This window comes from Epinephelus moara, chromosome 14, assembly GCF_006386435.1.
Source record: "Epinephelus moara isolate mb chromosome 14, YSFRI_EMoa_1.0, whole genome shotgun sequence".
In the NCBI taxonomy this organism is placed as follows: domain Eukaryota; kingdom Metazoa; phylum Chordata; class Actinopteri; order Perciformes; family Serranidae; genus Epinephelus; species Epinephelus moara.
The window spans coordinates 9,492,939-9,509,113 of NC_065519.1; the positions used below are offsets into that span (position 1 = coordinate 9,492,939).

At 40.8% G+C, this 16,175-nt stretch overlaps 1 protein-coding gene across 1 annotated transcript in view; it reads left to right on the forward strand.

Moving 5' to 3' along the window:
• The window catches only part of slc5a6b (solute carrier family 5 member 6), an 18,100-nt gene extending 10,885 nt beyond the window's left edge, over positions 1–7,215 (forward strand). Inside the window, exons 10-16 of the mRNA XM_050062069.1 lie at positions 1,685–1,797; positions 1,884–1,954; positions 2,038–2,124; positions 3,554–3,726; positions 3,801–3,907; positions 3,993–4,114; positions 6,125–7,215. Coding sequence (XP_049918026.1) covers positions 1,685–1,797; positions 1,884–1,954; positions 2,038–2,124; positions 3,554–3,726; positions 3,801–3,907; positions 3,993–4,114; positions 6,125–6,265 — 814 coding nt within the window. The 3' untranslated portion in view covers positions 6,266–7,215. The remainder of the gene's footprint in view (positions 1–1,684; positions 1,798–1,883; positions 1,955–2,037; positions 2,125–3,553; positions 3,727–3,800; positions 3,908–3,992; positions 4,115–6,124) is intronic.
• Positions 7,216–16,175: the final 8,960 nt, after the last annotated feature.

Here is a 16,175-nt window from a genome sequence, read left to right on the forward strand (position 1 = left end):
CAGGGAAACGCTCTTTCTTTTTAAACGACGACAATATCGTAGTTTGCACCAGATTGCTTTTTCTAGTCATGCCAGTTAACGTTCAAACTCGGGTGGTGTCGCTTTAGATGCATTAGCATGTTAGACGTGTTTCCAAGTACATACCCGACCGCTGTTCTGCAGTGTCGGCACACTGCTTTTGTCTTGTCAACTTCTTTATTTCCATTTTCGTACCATTCGTTCCATTTTACCCTGAAACCAAAGTGTTCCCAAACGGAGGACTTAAGGTTTGCGGGTGGGTCTTCAGGTTCCTCAGGCTCACTTGCCATGTTGTCAAAATGCGAGAATGCACTGCACAAAGTGAAAGCGGAGATTTACGGTCGGACTCGGTCCGTCACTCAATTATGTCCGTCGGGGAACTAGATATATTAAATGGTTCGGCTCGCAAAAACGGAATTAAAATAAAACAAAATAAAATAAAATAATATCCTGCGCCCAATAATTCGGTACAGGGTCGTGCCGAACTGAAAGTCGCGTACCAAACGGTTCGACACAAATACATGTACTGTTACGGCCCTACTGACAACATAACGGAAAGGAGAAATGAACGTCTGTGTTTACCTTTAGCTGGATTCAGACATGTTCCTCTGCCTGTTGCTGCTCCCTCTCTCTCCTCGTCCGCTCTTCAGTTTCAATGAGCTCTGCGTCCGTGTGCTCCGTGTTCAAATAAATACGGGCGGTCATCAAATTCAAATGGCTCATCCAGATCCAGTTGGTCAAAATCGGATAAAAATTCACCCATGACTACTCCAGACAGAGTAACTCCTCGCGTTTGTAAGGTCACTGCAGCGGTAACTTCCTGCAACAACTCAAATCTCGCGAGACGTGAGATTTCAGAGCCAGACTTTCACTCTCTGAGTGTTTTGACTTGCCACAACAAACATGTCCGAATTTTCACCCGATTTTGACCAACTGGATCTGGATGAGCCATTTGAATTTGATGATCGCCCGTATTTATTTGAACACGGAGTACACGGACGTACACGGACGCAGAGCTCATTGAAACTGAAGAGCAGACGAGGAGAGAGAGGGAGCAGCAACAGGCAGAGGGACATGTCCGAATCCAGCTAAAGGTAAACACAGACGTTCATTTCTCCTTTCCGTTACGTTGTTGGATACTAACAATCTGAGCCTATCTGTGTGAAAAAAAATGCACTTTTAGTGGACGTATTTTGACGTTGTTTGACGCTGTCTGAGTGCCCTATTATTTAATATGCTCACAGGCTGCAGGCAGGTCAGCCCGAGCTTCATACTGGAGAAATGTCAAATATTGAACATCCTGTCACTCATTTAGACAAAAGCAGATCGGAAAATAGGGCCCAGGTTGAAAAAAATAATTAGTTCCCCTTTAATGGAATTCCTTTAAATTTTATGATACGATAAATGATTAGAATTTGGTGGTTGAAAGTCAAAGGTCAAGGTCACTGTGACCTTGCTTGTCTGTCACTGTGAGTGTACAAAAGCCTTTTTAATGTAGCTATTTTCTCATCTTTGACGTTAGCTTTCAAATGCTGCGATGATTTGGTACTTAGAACGAGTTCAGAAAGTGAATGAATTTACATTTGATTGTACGTTTGATTGCATGTATGTATTTTAAAGATGTCAGTAATGACATGGACACTATATTTCTGCTCTTCCTCCGCAGCACCATCTCTTCTGCTTTTAACTCTTTGGCCACTGTGACAATGGAAGACCTTGTCAAACCACATTTCCCCGCCATGTCAGAGGCAAAAGCAACCCTGCTGTCCAAAGCTTTAGGTGAGCTCTCTGAAGCTCATCACTGCACGATACAGAGCTGCATATTAATGTTTGTTGTAAGGTTTAACTTGTGTCTCGTCTGTCAGCTATGTCCTATGGGCTGCTGTGTCTGGCCATGGCTTATCTCACTCACCTCATGGGTGATTCAGTTCTTCAGGTAAGCTCACAGACGTAAGGGTGAAATTATAACCAACATTTCTCACTAAATGTGCACTGACATGAGTTGTCATTTAACTCCAGGTGGCTTTGAAAATCTTCGGGATGGTTGGTGGTCCCATTCTGGGTCTGTTTTGTCTCGGGTTGTTCTTCCCATGGGCAAACTCCACTGTAAGTCAAACCTCATCAAAACAAACAATCCTATTTGCAGCAACGGTTTTCCAACATTTTTGCAAATGCAATATTGTTCACCTGTGGCCTCTCATCACAGATTACTGTGACTTTTTGGTCCTTGTTCCCACATTGAATTCATGTGTATAAAAGCTCGTCTCCTGCTCCCTGTGAGGCTGTAGTTGAAATTAATCATTGAGCACATCATTTACATGCTCTATTTTGATTCAGCAGTTATTGTCCAACAGGCTTAACAAATAGCCCTCAGCGTTACAATAGATTTACATTGCAAAAGTGTTTATTGAAACCATATAATACAACAATGACTCTCAGTGCTCTGCAGCCTCTGTGCCTGAGCTCGAGCTGGTCCTTGTGCAGAGTTGTGTGGGTAACGATAACAACAGGAATGAATGGTTTCCTTTCTTATGCATCAGAGCTTGTCATCACAGTGCCGTATCTTCCTCTGCCGTGGTTTAATGGCACCGTACTGAAGAATTAGTGCCACCAACTGTTTATTTTGGTGGGGTTGGCTCCCAGTATTTACAACAGTATAACAGTGGTGAATGAAAACATACATGAATTCGCTTTTTGTTTAGCAGATTTTCTGGTAAGTAGGGAATACTTCTTCCCATTAAAGTCTATCTATAAATCAGTTATTCACCCGGTGTTTCACTGAATTCATGAAAACCTTTTTTTTTCCTCACATGCCTTTGATGAACGAAGAATCCACGAACTGAGAAAATTCTTGATGAATTGAAGTTTTGTTTGCAAACTCTTACAGAACTCGTGCAGTATAATCCAAGTCCCATTTATCCAGTCGTATGCTCAGTACTTCCCAAACAGACAGACCTTTGGGACAGGGAACAGAACTAAAAGCGAAACTTCATCTCTGCTCTCGTCAAAGCCAGACTCCATTGACATAAACAGTCATTTTACCAAGCTGAACACAGGGGCTGCTGGTCTACCACTGCCTTGATCGGTAGTTTGTTTGTGTTATCGTGTAACTTTGGTGAATCAGAACAAACCCTTTAAAACACCAAAGTCACACAATAACACAAACAAGCTCACTGACTGAGGCAGCGGTAGATCAGCAGCTCCCGTCTAAAGCAAAGTCAAAATGACTATTTTTGTCAATGTAGTCTGGCTGTGAAGAGAGCAGAGATGAAGTTTAACATTCCACTCAGTTCCCTGTCACAAAGGGCGTCTGTTTGGGAAATACTCAGCATAAGACTGGATAAATGAGACTTTGATTGTACTGCAGTTGTGTGAGAGTCTGTAAACGCCCTTTTAAGTATGAGAGCGGCTAACCCTCATAGCAGGATATTGTGATTAAGACCGATATTATTGTAAAAATAAACCTCAACTTAATGTAGTTAGTTAATATCCCACCCCTATCTGTGTTAAGTCTTAGTTTTCCTGTTGTCACCAGGGAGCGTTGACAGGTCTGGGAGCCGGTCTTGCTATGGCTTTCTGGATCGGCATCGGGAGCATCGTCACTCGTAGCTCTGGCGCGAGACCGCTGCCGCCCCACTGCAGAGCCGTCCTGCTGTCAGACAACACGACTATTGTCATTCACACTGCACTCAGCAACATCACTCTGAGGTACACAGACGGCACAGTGTGTTTTTGTTTTCACTGTGGTCATTTCACAAGTTAACCACCTCTCTGTTCCTCAGCCGACCCTCTGGACTGAGGAGATTTTATTCACTGTCCTACATGTGGTACAGTGCATTCAACTGCTTCACAGTCATTCTCATAGGCCTGATTGTGAGCTTCCTCACAGGTGAGCATGTTCCTACATCGTCACCTGCTCTTTATACATTTACAATCAGTTTTACAGCAGTTAAATATGTTTATTTTCTCTGTAGGTCCTATGAAAGAAGATGATGTGACACCAGGAACAATCTATCCCTTGTTAGGGAAACTGCTTTGTTTTCTACCTGAACACATGAAGAAGAAGCTCTGCTGTGTGACTCCTCTGGGACACACGGTCAGTAGATAGATAGATAGATAGATAGATAGATAGATAGATAGATAGATAGATAAAATCTATTTAATTTAAAATAATAATAATAATAATACATTGGATTTATAGTGCACAACAACACCAAGAAAAACAGGATATAATTATAATCCATAGGAAGGGAGACAATGCAGAGAGGGTTAAGAACATAGCTTTTTATAGGCTGTTTTGAAGAGGTGTGTTTTGAGGGATTTCTTGAAGGAGAGTGAGAAGGAGTCTCTGATGTCTTTGGGAGTGAGTTCCAGACGGTGGGAGCAACAATGGAGAAAGCCCTGTGTTGTAAACTCGCAAATGCTAACATGCTAAACTATGCTGAATATGGTAAACATTAAACTGGTAAAAAAAAATAAGACACAGTTGTCATTGTGAGCATGTTAGCATGTCGTTAGCATTTAGCTTAAAGCACTGCTGTGCCCAAGTACAGCCTCACACAGCAGTTAGCATGGCAGTGTTAGCATCTTCACAGCTCGTGGTAGTTATCACATGCTTCCTGCTTATTCTGTTTTAAAAGACCAGGGGACGGTTTTGACAAAGCATTTAAGTGTTGCACAGAGCACCTTAGCAACCAAAGTAAGGACAAAACATCAGGTACCTCTGACTGCATCATGGCTGAATTTATGGCGATAAATGAGGAAAATGGTATAGCGAGAAGAGTGTTCTGCAACCAGGAGAACCTGATGGACATTCTTAATGATGATCAACTAATTTTGTACCAAAAATTTGACTGGAGGTCAATTTATAGCCCTTTTAAACAAGAATTGCGCAAATTTGCAGGAAAGCCCAATCAGTCTTTTTTCAGCATTGGCAGTATAAAAACAAAATCAGGGAGTGCAGCAAAATGCTGCCTACCTACTATTGTTTATACAGAATGTGCCTTTTTCGGGGCAATGGGGGGCGTGAGCAAGTAACAAAACGTGTAGCTCAGCGCGTAATGTAAACAGTGACGTGGGAGGGAAGCCGCGGCTGGTCAGTCCTTCGGTTCTCCCGTAAGTCGGCCCGTTCTTCACCGTCCCCGTCATCTGACGGTTAATGGCCTCTTCGTTTGCAAGGACGGCACGCAATTCTTTGTTTCCTCAGTTGCTCATCTTTACAGTGTCTGTCAGGTTTGTGTTTCCCTCTTGCTACTAGCTGCTCGCTAATTCCTGCTATCAGCTGTTTCCTGTTTATCCACCGCCAGTGGGTCACACGTGCGGCGTCATCAACAGCTCCTCCCACAAGTTTTCAACAGCCCCTCCCGTTGCAGAAGGCCGCCTCGTTCTGTTTAAACTAAAAGGGTTCCACCAATATGACTACCCTACGAGGTGGAAAATTGGGCACCTCGGATCAACTCGCCAATCCGGCTCTGTGTGTCTAAACGCTCGCAGTTTGCCGTCAAAACAGCCCAAATATTCGCGGAAAATCTGTCAGTGTAAAAGGGGCTTATGATTTGTCTCAGCGCCTGGAGTTGGATCACTCAATCAGTTATTGGCGGGGTTTTTTTTATGTACGAAAATCAAGAGTGTGCCACAACATTCACCAGGTTTCAAATGCCCTCATCTGTCCAAACATTGCAATTTCCCATTGTTTGCTCTTATTTTCAGATCAAATTCTTTTATTTAATTCCTCTAGAAGTAGGATTTTTTTTTCCTCCAACCAGATTGGTTTTCATGTCTACTTAACTTCTGCCATTTTTTTAACTATCAGAGAGGATACTTATGTGCGACAACAGGTAGCCCAGGCTACCACAAGCGCACAAATCTCTTTTTGTACGGTAAATGATTTAATGTCTTTCCTTGACTAAGGAAACCTGTGCCACACCCCTCAGTAATTTGCTCAGCTAAGGAAAAACTAAACTTTAAGTGTCAAACTTAAGGAGCAAACGTAAGGTGCTTTGTGCAACAGGCTAGTGTTAAAGTCCTAATTATGAATACTTGATGAGATTAAATAATCTGTGCCTCTATATTTGCCTTTTAATTATCTTTTGAATTCTTCTTCTAGCTCTCAGCACAGCAAAGGCCTCCACAACACAAAGAAAGCAACGGACTGACCCACTCACAAGACGACAGAACACATGAAGAGACGGACAGATTTCTTCCTGAGGCTCATGCATTTCTTGTGGAGCATGAAACAACTGTGTGATATCACAGTTTCACATCACAAACGGTTAAAAAGTCTTTAAACAAAGCTCTCGGACAAAAAAATAAATAAATTCTTGTAGGCTGGTTTTGTTATTGTTATTTCTTATTTTGTTGCCTTTGCTACATGATGGAAGTAATGTGAATTTGTACAGTCGAATGCTGCAACGAGGTCAACGTTAAGCAATGTTCAGTTGACATGAGGTTTGTTTTTAATTCTCCAGAATAGACTTTAGAGCAGTTGAGCTTGTTTTGATTTTACAGATACACAAGTTTGATTTACATGCAGTATTTATCAGCTTCAGGTATGATCATTGACTCACATTCAGTCGGTCCCTTGATTGTGTAAAAAAACAACGCACTGTACAGTTTAATGAGAATTATTTGAGTCTGTTAAACCAGCGGTTCCCAACTGGTCCAGCCACGGGGTCCAGATTTCACCTTAGTCATTAGTTCAAGGTCCATACAGTTTAATTTATTCAGTCATATTTGCGTTTGACCACGTCGTCGAGCTAGTTCGCCATCTCTATTCAGTAGCTGTCTGTTAGTCACTCACTCTACATCAGGAAACAGCACTTCAAATTAAAAGCTCTGTGCCAGGAATTCACTGTACTTTAAAATAAAGTGGGTTTTTTTACAGACTACACATTCTCAAGTTACTTCCAGTCCATTCAGAATGGACCCGCGACCCATTTTTGGACCGTGACCCACCAGTTGGGAACCACTGATTTAAACTTTAGAACAACGAACAATGTCTTAGTTTTCCTTATATTGCCATTAATTCCATACTTGACACATTGTTTAGTAGTACTGCAGCTGTGTGAATGATATGTCAAGCTCTGGTGAGATGATGGTGCCTCACTTTTTAAGAATGTATGAGTGACAGTTGTCTGTATTTGCAGCTGAAACACTGAAACCCCCTTTTTCTAAAAATGATTAAAGATTTTGTATTTATCTTTTTGCATTATTTGTCCTCTTTATTTTTAATTTTCTGCGACTGAGGCAGAATTCTGGTAAATGCCTTACCTCAATAGAGCACCCCATTAAAGCGGCATTAGTAATACTGACCCTGTGAAGTTTATAACGAAGCTTGCATGACAAACTGGACTTATTGGGTCAAAATAATTCAAGCATAGGAGCTGTTTTTGCCCCCAAAGTCCTGATATTTTTTATCTTGTTCCTACAGGATTATTAACTTGTGAACAACTTAACAAAAGTCACCTTTCGAGACTTTAGGGGCACCATACAATGCCTTAATAGAGAGCTGCAGTGATGCCTTTTCTGTAGGCAATCGCAGAAGTTATTATCGCCCTGACAAAGTGAAAGAGTTCTGGCAGGAGAATAACCAAGCTCTGGAGAATGTATTGGGCATCACCAGCAGCAAAAAATGTTAGGTTACACACAAACCACCACAATTGTGTAACTCTGTAAATGATCTCTGTGGTCTCCTTTAGCCACTTGTTAGCAACCAGCTTTCCAGACACCTAAAGGCTTTAAAATTCATGAGTGGGGTATTTACTGGTGTATTTTATGTCGTAGAACAAAACACAAAAGTCTCTAAAGCTTGTACTGACCACAGACCTTATTACAGGCATCTAACCAAACACCCACTGGTTTTGAAACGAGCTAAGGGGGATTTGTCACAGCTCAAGCTTCTTAGCTTATGTTTTTTATTTCATTCCGACATGTTGTTTCCTGTTTTACTTTGAAACTCACATCTCCTCTCGTTTTAGATCACTTCACTTCCTGGCCCTGTGTGCTTTCCCTCCCTTTTGATGACTTCACCCGCCCTGAATAGCCTCACCTGTGTCTTGTTATCCTTCTCCTCATCAGAGTGCAGTGTTTGATGCTGTTATTCAGCAGTGTAATGGCCCGTGGGTAGAAGCTGTTTTTCGGTCTTGTTGACCTGGATTTCACACTCCTGTAGCGTCTGCCTGATGGCAAGAGAGTGAAAAGACAGTTGGTGTTTCTCATAGTCAAAGATCCTTCCTTGGTAGGACGAGTCCTTCCAAGGAAGGATCCTACAGAGCCAAGGCAAGGGTCCGTGTTAGCATTCAGTGAACACATTGGAACAGGCAAACGAGAGAATATATTATTGGATTATACTTAAACAAACAGGTAGTCCACATTAACTTTTGTACACTTAGCGCTCCATCACTGCTGTAAATGATTAATCTAAAAACGTACATGTTTTATCTAAATCATGGTGTTTTATATATCTTATTATTTGGCAGTGGACACATTGGAAAGTCTAAATTATGAGGTTTCTGTCAGTATTTTTTCATGCTTGTATGATTAAAAACTCCTGGAGGCATTAAACCAAATAATTTACATATTTATCTAAATCCCGCTGAGCTCCGCTGGCACAGATTTCATTAAGGAGCCTCCACCTTCACTTCCAGCAAATCATATGCAAAGAATTTGGGTACTTAATACCTGCTGAGGACCCACACTTGCATCCTTGGAAATTCTCTGAATGAAGGACTCAGTCCTCAGCAGAATTTGAAGGATCTTTGACATTGGAACTGTCCTCACGCGGGATTTGATGACGTAGCATCCTTGAAATTCAGCCATTTAAGGATCCTTCCCTAAGAAGTGCAGTCACTGCTGGGATTTCTTGATGATCCATCATGTGTTGTGAGACCAGGTGAGATCCTGCCAAGAAAAGTAAAGGTTTCCACCCTCTCTACCTCTGTCTCACTGATGTGTGGTAGCATGTGTTGCCCTATCCTCTTCCTAAGATCAATAATCATCTCCTTGGTCTTATCTGTATTGAGGGAGTGATTATTTTCCTGACACCAGGCCACCAGTTCAGCTCCCTGTCTTCTGTATCTATATCTCATCAGGCCTGGAAGCACCAGGAGGAGCTGGATAGCATTTATATACTTTATTTTATATGCTATGTATTTATATACTATACTATATTTTTTATACATTGCCAGGGAGAGAGACCTCTGGGGTGCTTTGCTTGGCCTGCTGCCCCCGTGACCCAGCCCCGAATAAGCGGATAAACATGGGTGAATGGATGGATCTGTATCCATAGTGTATTTGAGCAAGTGTTGTGAGCTCAGAGTATTGCACATTCGGGATAAGGAACAAGGAAGTCCTGCTTCACAAAGTGTATCTATACTCTGTTGACATCACAGTGCTGACCACAAGGTTTATATAATAATTCAAGCTGGTGTGTAAACATGAGAGGATGGAATTACATGTCCCCATGTTTTTGTTGTTGTTGTTCTTTTTTTCCTCTGCTGGATGAGGTTTTGCATGTGCTGTAAGTTCCTGTAAGTTCATCTGACCCCCCTGCACCTAAACAAACATCTACACACTTTCACATTCAGGAATATCAGAACTGTGTGTTAGTATATAAATACTCCAATCAAGCAATACAAGACACTTTTAATTATAGCATGCAAAAAACATGCTCCCATGCTCCATTCTACCCTCACTCTTGAACAAGACCCTGAGATACTTTAACTCCCTCGCTTGAGGCAGTAACTCTCTCCCAACCCGGAGGGGTTTCACCGGTTTCAGGCAGAGAGCCATGGCCTCAGATGTGAAGGTGCTGACTCTCATCCTGACCGCTTCTCACTTGGCTGCAAACCGCCCCAGTGCATGCTAGAGGTCCCAGTGTGATGGCGCCAAGAGAACCACACCATTTGCAAAAAGCAGAGGGTATTTTCCATAGTGAGGAAACCCTGCAGGAAGTTTGTGGGTTCTAATTTGAAGGTTCACTTTTGAGAGAACATAAAGGTTACCTTTCTACCAGCAGGTAAACTAAACCCACAACATACAGCAAACATGCAGGACCCAAACCTTCACTGTCATTTCCTCAGAGCCCTGTAGCCTCTCATTTCATGAGTGCATGACCAGAATTTGTTCTTTGGCACAGCGGTGCGTCATTCTAAATGCAAACACCAACCTGCTGACATTCTCACAATGACAATGTTAACATGCTGATGTTTAGCAGGTATAGAGAGCATGAAGTTGATGTTAGATTTTTGGATGGGGGCACCATCTTGTGAGGATTGTGCTCTGCTACCTGTGCTTGCTATGGCAGTCAAACAACAGTATTTGGACAAACTTTTAATGGGCACTTGGGGATGGCTACAAAAGCGAGTCAATCCCCATAAAATCCCAGCTTTACAGCAGAAATAAACACAAAGTGTTCTGCAGGTTGTAAAACATGAGACGAACCACGCTACCTTTTTTCTTTTAATTGAATGCCACTAGTGGAAAAAAAAACGTTTGCTGTGCCTTTTTATTGTTGCCAGGCAACTGCAGATTCACCTCCTCATTCTAATTTTCCCATGTAATCAATCAACCAACAGTGATTACTCACTGGTTACTAAACTGTTGAGGCAGAGGGTGCTTGCTGTAGCTCTGGTTGAGGGTGAGAGCCTGTCAGCAAATAGTTTGTTGAGCACAGGGAAACAGAGATCTGTGTGGGTACATGAGACCCTAAAAAAAGAGGGTGGATCATGGGGAGTACCACCAGTTGGTCCAGAAGCTTCTCCTCCATGATGGCTGTTTACAGACATATTTTAGGATGACTTGGAGGCAGTTTGCCAACCTGCTGTCTATCGTCGGGCCGTATAGCTCTGGGTATCCAGCAACTGCTACCACCAGTTTGTCCTCCATTGATTACCAACTGTGAACTTGTTGTCATGGCCACCACAGAATGCCCGCCTCTCAACAACGCGAGCAAAAAGTTTCATTCTCATTAAAAACAATTACAAAAAGACACCTCCAGCTGCTAACATGATTTCTGTGTGGTCAGGGCCTTGGTCTCTATAGCTAGTTTCCACCTTCATAACAACTGCACAGGGGGTGAATTTTATATAACTCACTCATTTACATTTCATTAAGGCTTAAAGTTCTACGTAATTAAGGGCAGGGCCACTTTGAGTGATAGGCTCTCTGTGGACAGTGCCTTCAGTATGGTACTCGTGGCACCAAAACACAAAGATGGCGACAGCAAAAATGCCAAACTCAAGGCTTCAAAGCAGTAGCCTACAAAGGAATAGGTGACATCATGGTAGCTATGCCCATTATTTTAAACAGTCTGGGCACGACTTGCTTCACAATGTCTACTGCAGTGGTTCCCAACCTGTGGGTCCCGACGAGGCATGGGAATCACCAGAGGATCCACAATACGATCTTATCACGATACTTAAGTCACGATACAAAATTATTGGGATTTTAAATATGTTGCGATATGCTGAGTATTGCGATAAAATGTATTGCAATTTATTACTTTTTTTATTTAGTAAGATAAAGTTTTCAGTCTGTTCATAAAATATTAAAATATTAAATATATATGAACAGACTGAAAACTTTATCTTACTAGATAAAAAAATTATAAATATAAAATATATATATATATATATATATATATATATAATATACATACATACATATATATATAATATAAATAAATGTATATATATTAATTTAATATTTTATATTTATTTTAATATTTTATATTTAATTTAAAATTAATAATTTCTATAATTAAATTGGTACTTGGCACTGTGTGATGATACGATATTGCCCCACAAAGATATCGCGATACTGTACTGTATTAATTTTGCCCCCATCCCTAGTCCTGACCCCCAAAAGGGATCACCAAAGCGCCAGGGTGCTGCGAGGCCTTCTGATTTAAAGGGGTGTAAGAAAACTTTTTTTGAATTTACAGCAGACCTTTATCTCAGCATTTCATTCATTTCTGTAAGGATAACTAAATTAAATTGTTCATAAATGTGAGTGACAAATTTGGTCAATGTTTGGTATTTTGCTCAAGACCACAAATGTGAACCTTGTGGTGGGGCAAGAGGGAAAGTCAGGGGATCACCAAAACTGTTAGGGATTAATCCTCTGGGAATGTTTACACCAGTTTGTATGACAAATCCTTTAATAAGCATTGAGATATTTCACTCAGAACCAGAAATGTCGTTAAAAATAATGGTATGAGGTTGTATAAAACACCATAACTTTTCTTCAGCACAGTATCTTCAGTACACAGACACTATGGGTTTCCATTTTTGAAAGTCAAATTAGACCATATAATGGCTTTGCATTTGTACCTACAGTAACGCTGATGATGACATGCTGCAGTCAAACGGAGTTATTTTTGTGTTGTTCACTTCCTTGTAAGCGGCTGCAACACCAGCTCCATCAGTGTGCTGCTGTCATTTATGGGTACAGACAGGTTCCTGTGAAGTCGTGAGACGCTGCTGTTATGGTTCACTGATACACATCCAGAAGAAAAGGTGAGCTTATCTTTCTACACTGACTATCTTTCATCAATATACATGTTGTATTTTCCTACAAAGCCCATGCATCATGTGTGATACTAGCTGTTACAATGAACAACTGGCAAATCTCAACAGTTTTAAAGAACAGCAGATAAAGTTCAGTGTATTTTTGTAACTCTTGGCAATGTTCTCTAAATGATTAAGAATGCTACATTGCTTCTTTTTTGCTTTATCATCTCAGGAATTCAGTGCAGTCATGAATATAACTTATCTAACAGGCCATTTAGTGTGATAGGATCAACGGTTTCATTTCAACATTGGTAGGGACACATTTTAAGCAGCAGGTCTGGGGGTAGTCTGGTAATTTTTATGCACCAATTTATAGTGGTAATGTTTGTAATTATGTAAAGGAAAACTCAATATTCATGCGGCAGTGTAATTTAATGGAACATTTCCACTGGTAGGAAAACCATCACAAGACATTAGCTGTATTTGGGACTGTCCACTCATTCGGCCCTTTTGACGTAAAATTCTGTGACACATGAGTAAATGGGCAGGTAAGACATTGCCAGTGTCTCCAGGACTGTGATTATTGGGGGACAGATCATGATCACATAATGTGTCGAGGGACGAATTCTCAGTCGTTATGGCTGGAGTCATTACAGCTGCTAGAACAATACTTAGGAACTGGAAGTCAACGACACCCCCAGAAATAAAAGAATGGGTTGAATGTATAACAAAAACTGCCTCTTATGAATCCATGCTGACTGTGATAACGGTGCTCAAGGACCAATCTGGGGGGATTTTTGGAATTATTTTTGCATTGTCTCAGGGCCTGGTTTTGTATTTTTATTTTTGTTTGTCAAGATTGATGTGTAGAACTGTCATGTACCAAGCTAACCCAAAATCAGTAGAAACTTGAATTATAAAAAAAGATTTATGAAGTTATGGTCAGACTGGATCCAATATGTATGACAGCAGTCACGCCACATTTTTTGGTGTTGACAAATTCATAGATCCCCAAACCAACTTTAAAATAATAAACTGGAATTGTCTCCCTATTTGATAAAATATACCTTTGTTACGTGTCCCTTTTTCACAATGTAAAATAGTTAAAGAAGACTTTATAGGGTACACACTGTTTAAAAAAGAATGAGGAAAGAAGATGATAAGTCATGCTGTTTAACTGCTATAAACTTACAATACTCTTATATCTGTAGTTGTTAGCATTGTCGCCTCACAGCAAGAGAGTTCCTGGTTCAAATCCAGGGTGGGGGAGCCCAACCATGCGTGTCAGCGTGGGTTTTCTCCAGCTTCCTCCCACAGTCTAAAGACATGCAGGTTAATTGGTGACTCTAAATTGTCCGTAGGTGTGAATGTGAGTGTGCATGGTTGTCTGTTTCTATGTGTCAGCCCTGTGATAGTCTGATGACCTGTCCAGGGTGTACTCTGCCTCTCACCCAATGTCAGCCAGGACCCCTAACGGGATAAGCGATTATGAAAAATGAATAAATCCATATATACATATAAAAATCACACTCTGGTGGTGTTTGGGGTGTCTTCCTCAACCTTGGGTCCTCTACCAGAGTCCTGGGAGTTTGAGAGTTCTGCGCAGTGTCTTAGCAGTTCCCAGCTGTTTCCTAGGACTGCGCTCTTCTGGACAGAGACCTCAGATGTTGTACCTTGAATCTGCTGGAGCCACTTATTTATGATTGATAACATTCGTAGTATGATATGGCAACAAATGTGACTAATTTTAGCAACTGTAACAAGCTAAGGTGCTGTTAATTACTCATTTGAAGACATTTTGAAGACATCGGGACACCTGTTAAAGGACATTGGAACTTTATTATCATCTCGTTTGAGGACAATGGGGCTTTATCATTGTTGACAGTGTTTAGTTTTTTGAATCAGCTCCTACTGATCCCAAATAGCTAGGAGAAATTATAAAAAGTATACCAAACAAAAGTTCGGGTCCCAGGGGGATTTATAAAATAAATAAAAATAAATAAATATAGTGTAATGTAATGCAGTGAGGCTCACAGTCACTTTGTATAGCTTATGAATATTTATTCTACTTTAGATTATCACCTTTCATGTGAATGTTATCTCTGCTGAGTCAACAGGATCAGAACAACTGTTATCAGACAACAGTCTACATGCACTGTCTGGATCTGTTTCCTTATCTGAGATTAAAAAAGAACCATCAAAATATTTGCATGATTTTGTTAAAGCTCCAGAGCCTCACAGAGCAGGAATATACACAGAACTCATGGACAGATGCCAAACACACATTTCCCTTTAAACCGACAGTGCTGTGAGAGTTATTAATGTTGGAGAGGAATATACCACATCACATAATCATTTAGCTGTTTAGCTGAACTTCTGTTGTTAATTGAAAAATACAGTAACCACAATTTTTTCAAGGTGCTTTAATTTGTGCAAACGTGCAAAAATAAGTATAAAAAAGATGGCGACAATTTAGTTTAGTTTATTTAAGAAGGGACAGTGCAAATTAATAAATACACATGGTATAAACAATGCCAGAATTAGCCAAAAGGCTATTTTTCATCTGTAGTTAATTCATTTTAAGAAGTGTTTCTTTATCCGAATCAAGTTTGTAGGCATAAAGAGGGTGTGGTATGCTCTCCAGATTGTATAGACCTCTAAAGACGATAACATTTGCGAGTTAGCTTGCTAACTAGATTGGCTGCTAGACTACAATATTAGCGAGTTAGCTTGCTAAGTAGGTTGGCTATGCTAACAGCTAAGCTTGCTGATAGACTATATATTTGTGAGCTAGCTTACATGGGTAGGCTATGCTAACAAGTAAGCTTGCCGATAGACTATAATATTAGCGAGCAAGCTTGCTACCTAGGTTGACTATGCTAACAAGTAAGCTTGCAGATGGACTATAATATTAGCGAGTTAGCATACTGTTAGTATGTATTTTTACATCTCCACTGACCAGTGGATACTTGGTCAAGACCCCTGGGGATCATGTTCCGTTATGACAGACGTCATGGCGTCAGAAGTGCTAGGCTTACTGATGAATGGACAAGTTAGACAAATTTTAGTTGGCCCAAGGTCAAGTTAAATGTGTCAAGGCACCATTTTAGGTAATAGTATACATGCCACCATCCTATATAAGCTGTGTCTCTCTCTGTTCACAATCATCACAGCCATGTTGATCCGAGCTTGTAATTAAACGTGCATTAAGAAAGAACTCTGTGATCGGCCTCATCTTTGAATTCTCCAGATCACCACAGAAACACCTACTCTCACATGCTAACTAGATTGGCTATGCTAACAAGTAAGCTTGCTGACAGACTATAACAGAGATATTGGATGAAGAGAGATACCCCACTGTAGGCTTATCGAATGTTAAGAAAACGGTTAGTCTTCCTGTCTCCTAAGTGGGCGTGGTTAGCTCTCCCTCCAATCAGAGCCTGTTCTCCCTCAGCACTTAGCATAGTTAGCAAGCTAACTTGCTAACCTTGCAGCAGCTTACAAAGGGTTTTGTTCAGTGTTGCTGAGGATTTTATTTAATTGTGCTAACTTTAATTTGGAAAACTAGCTTCACTCTGAGGAAGCAAAGGGATTTTGAAACAAGCACAAGAGCTTTTATACTGTCATGAAATGTAAATATGTAAATAT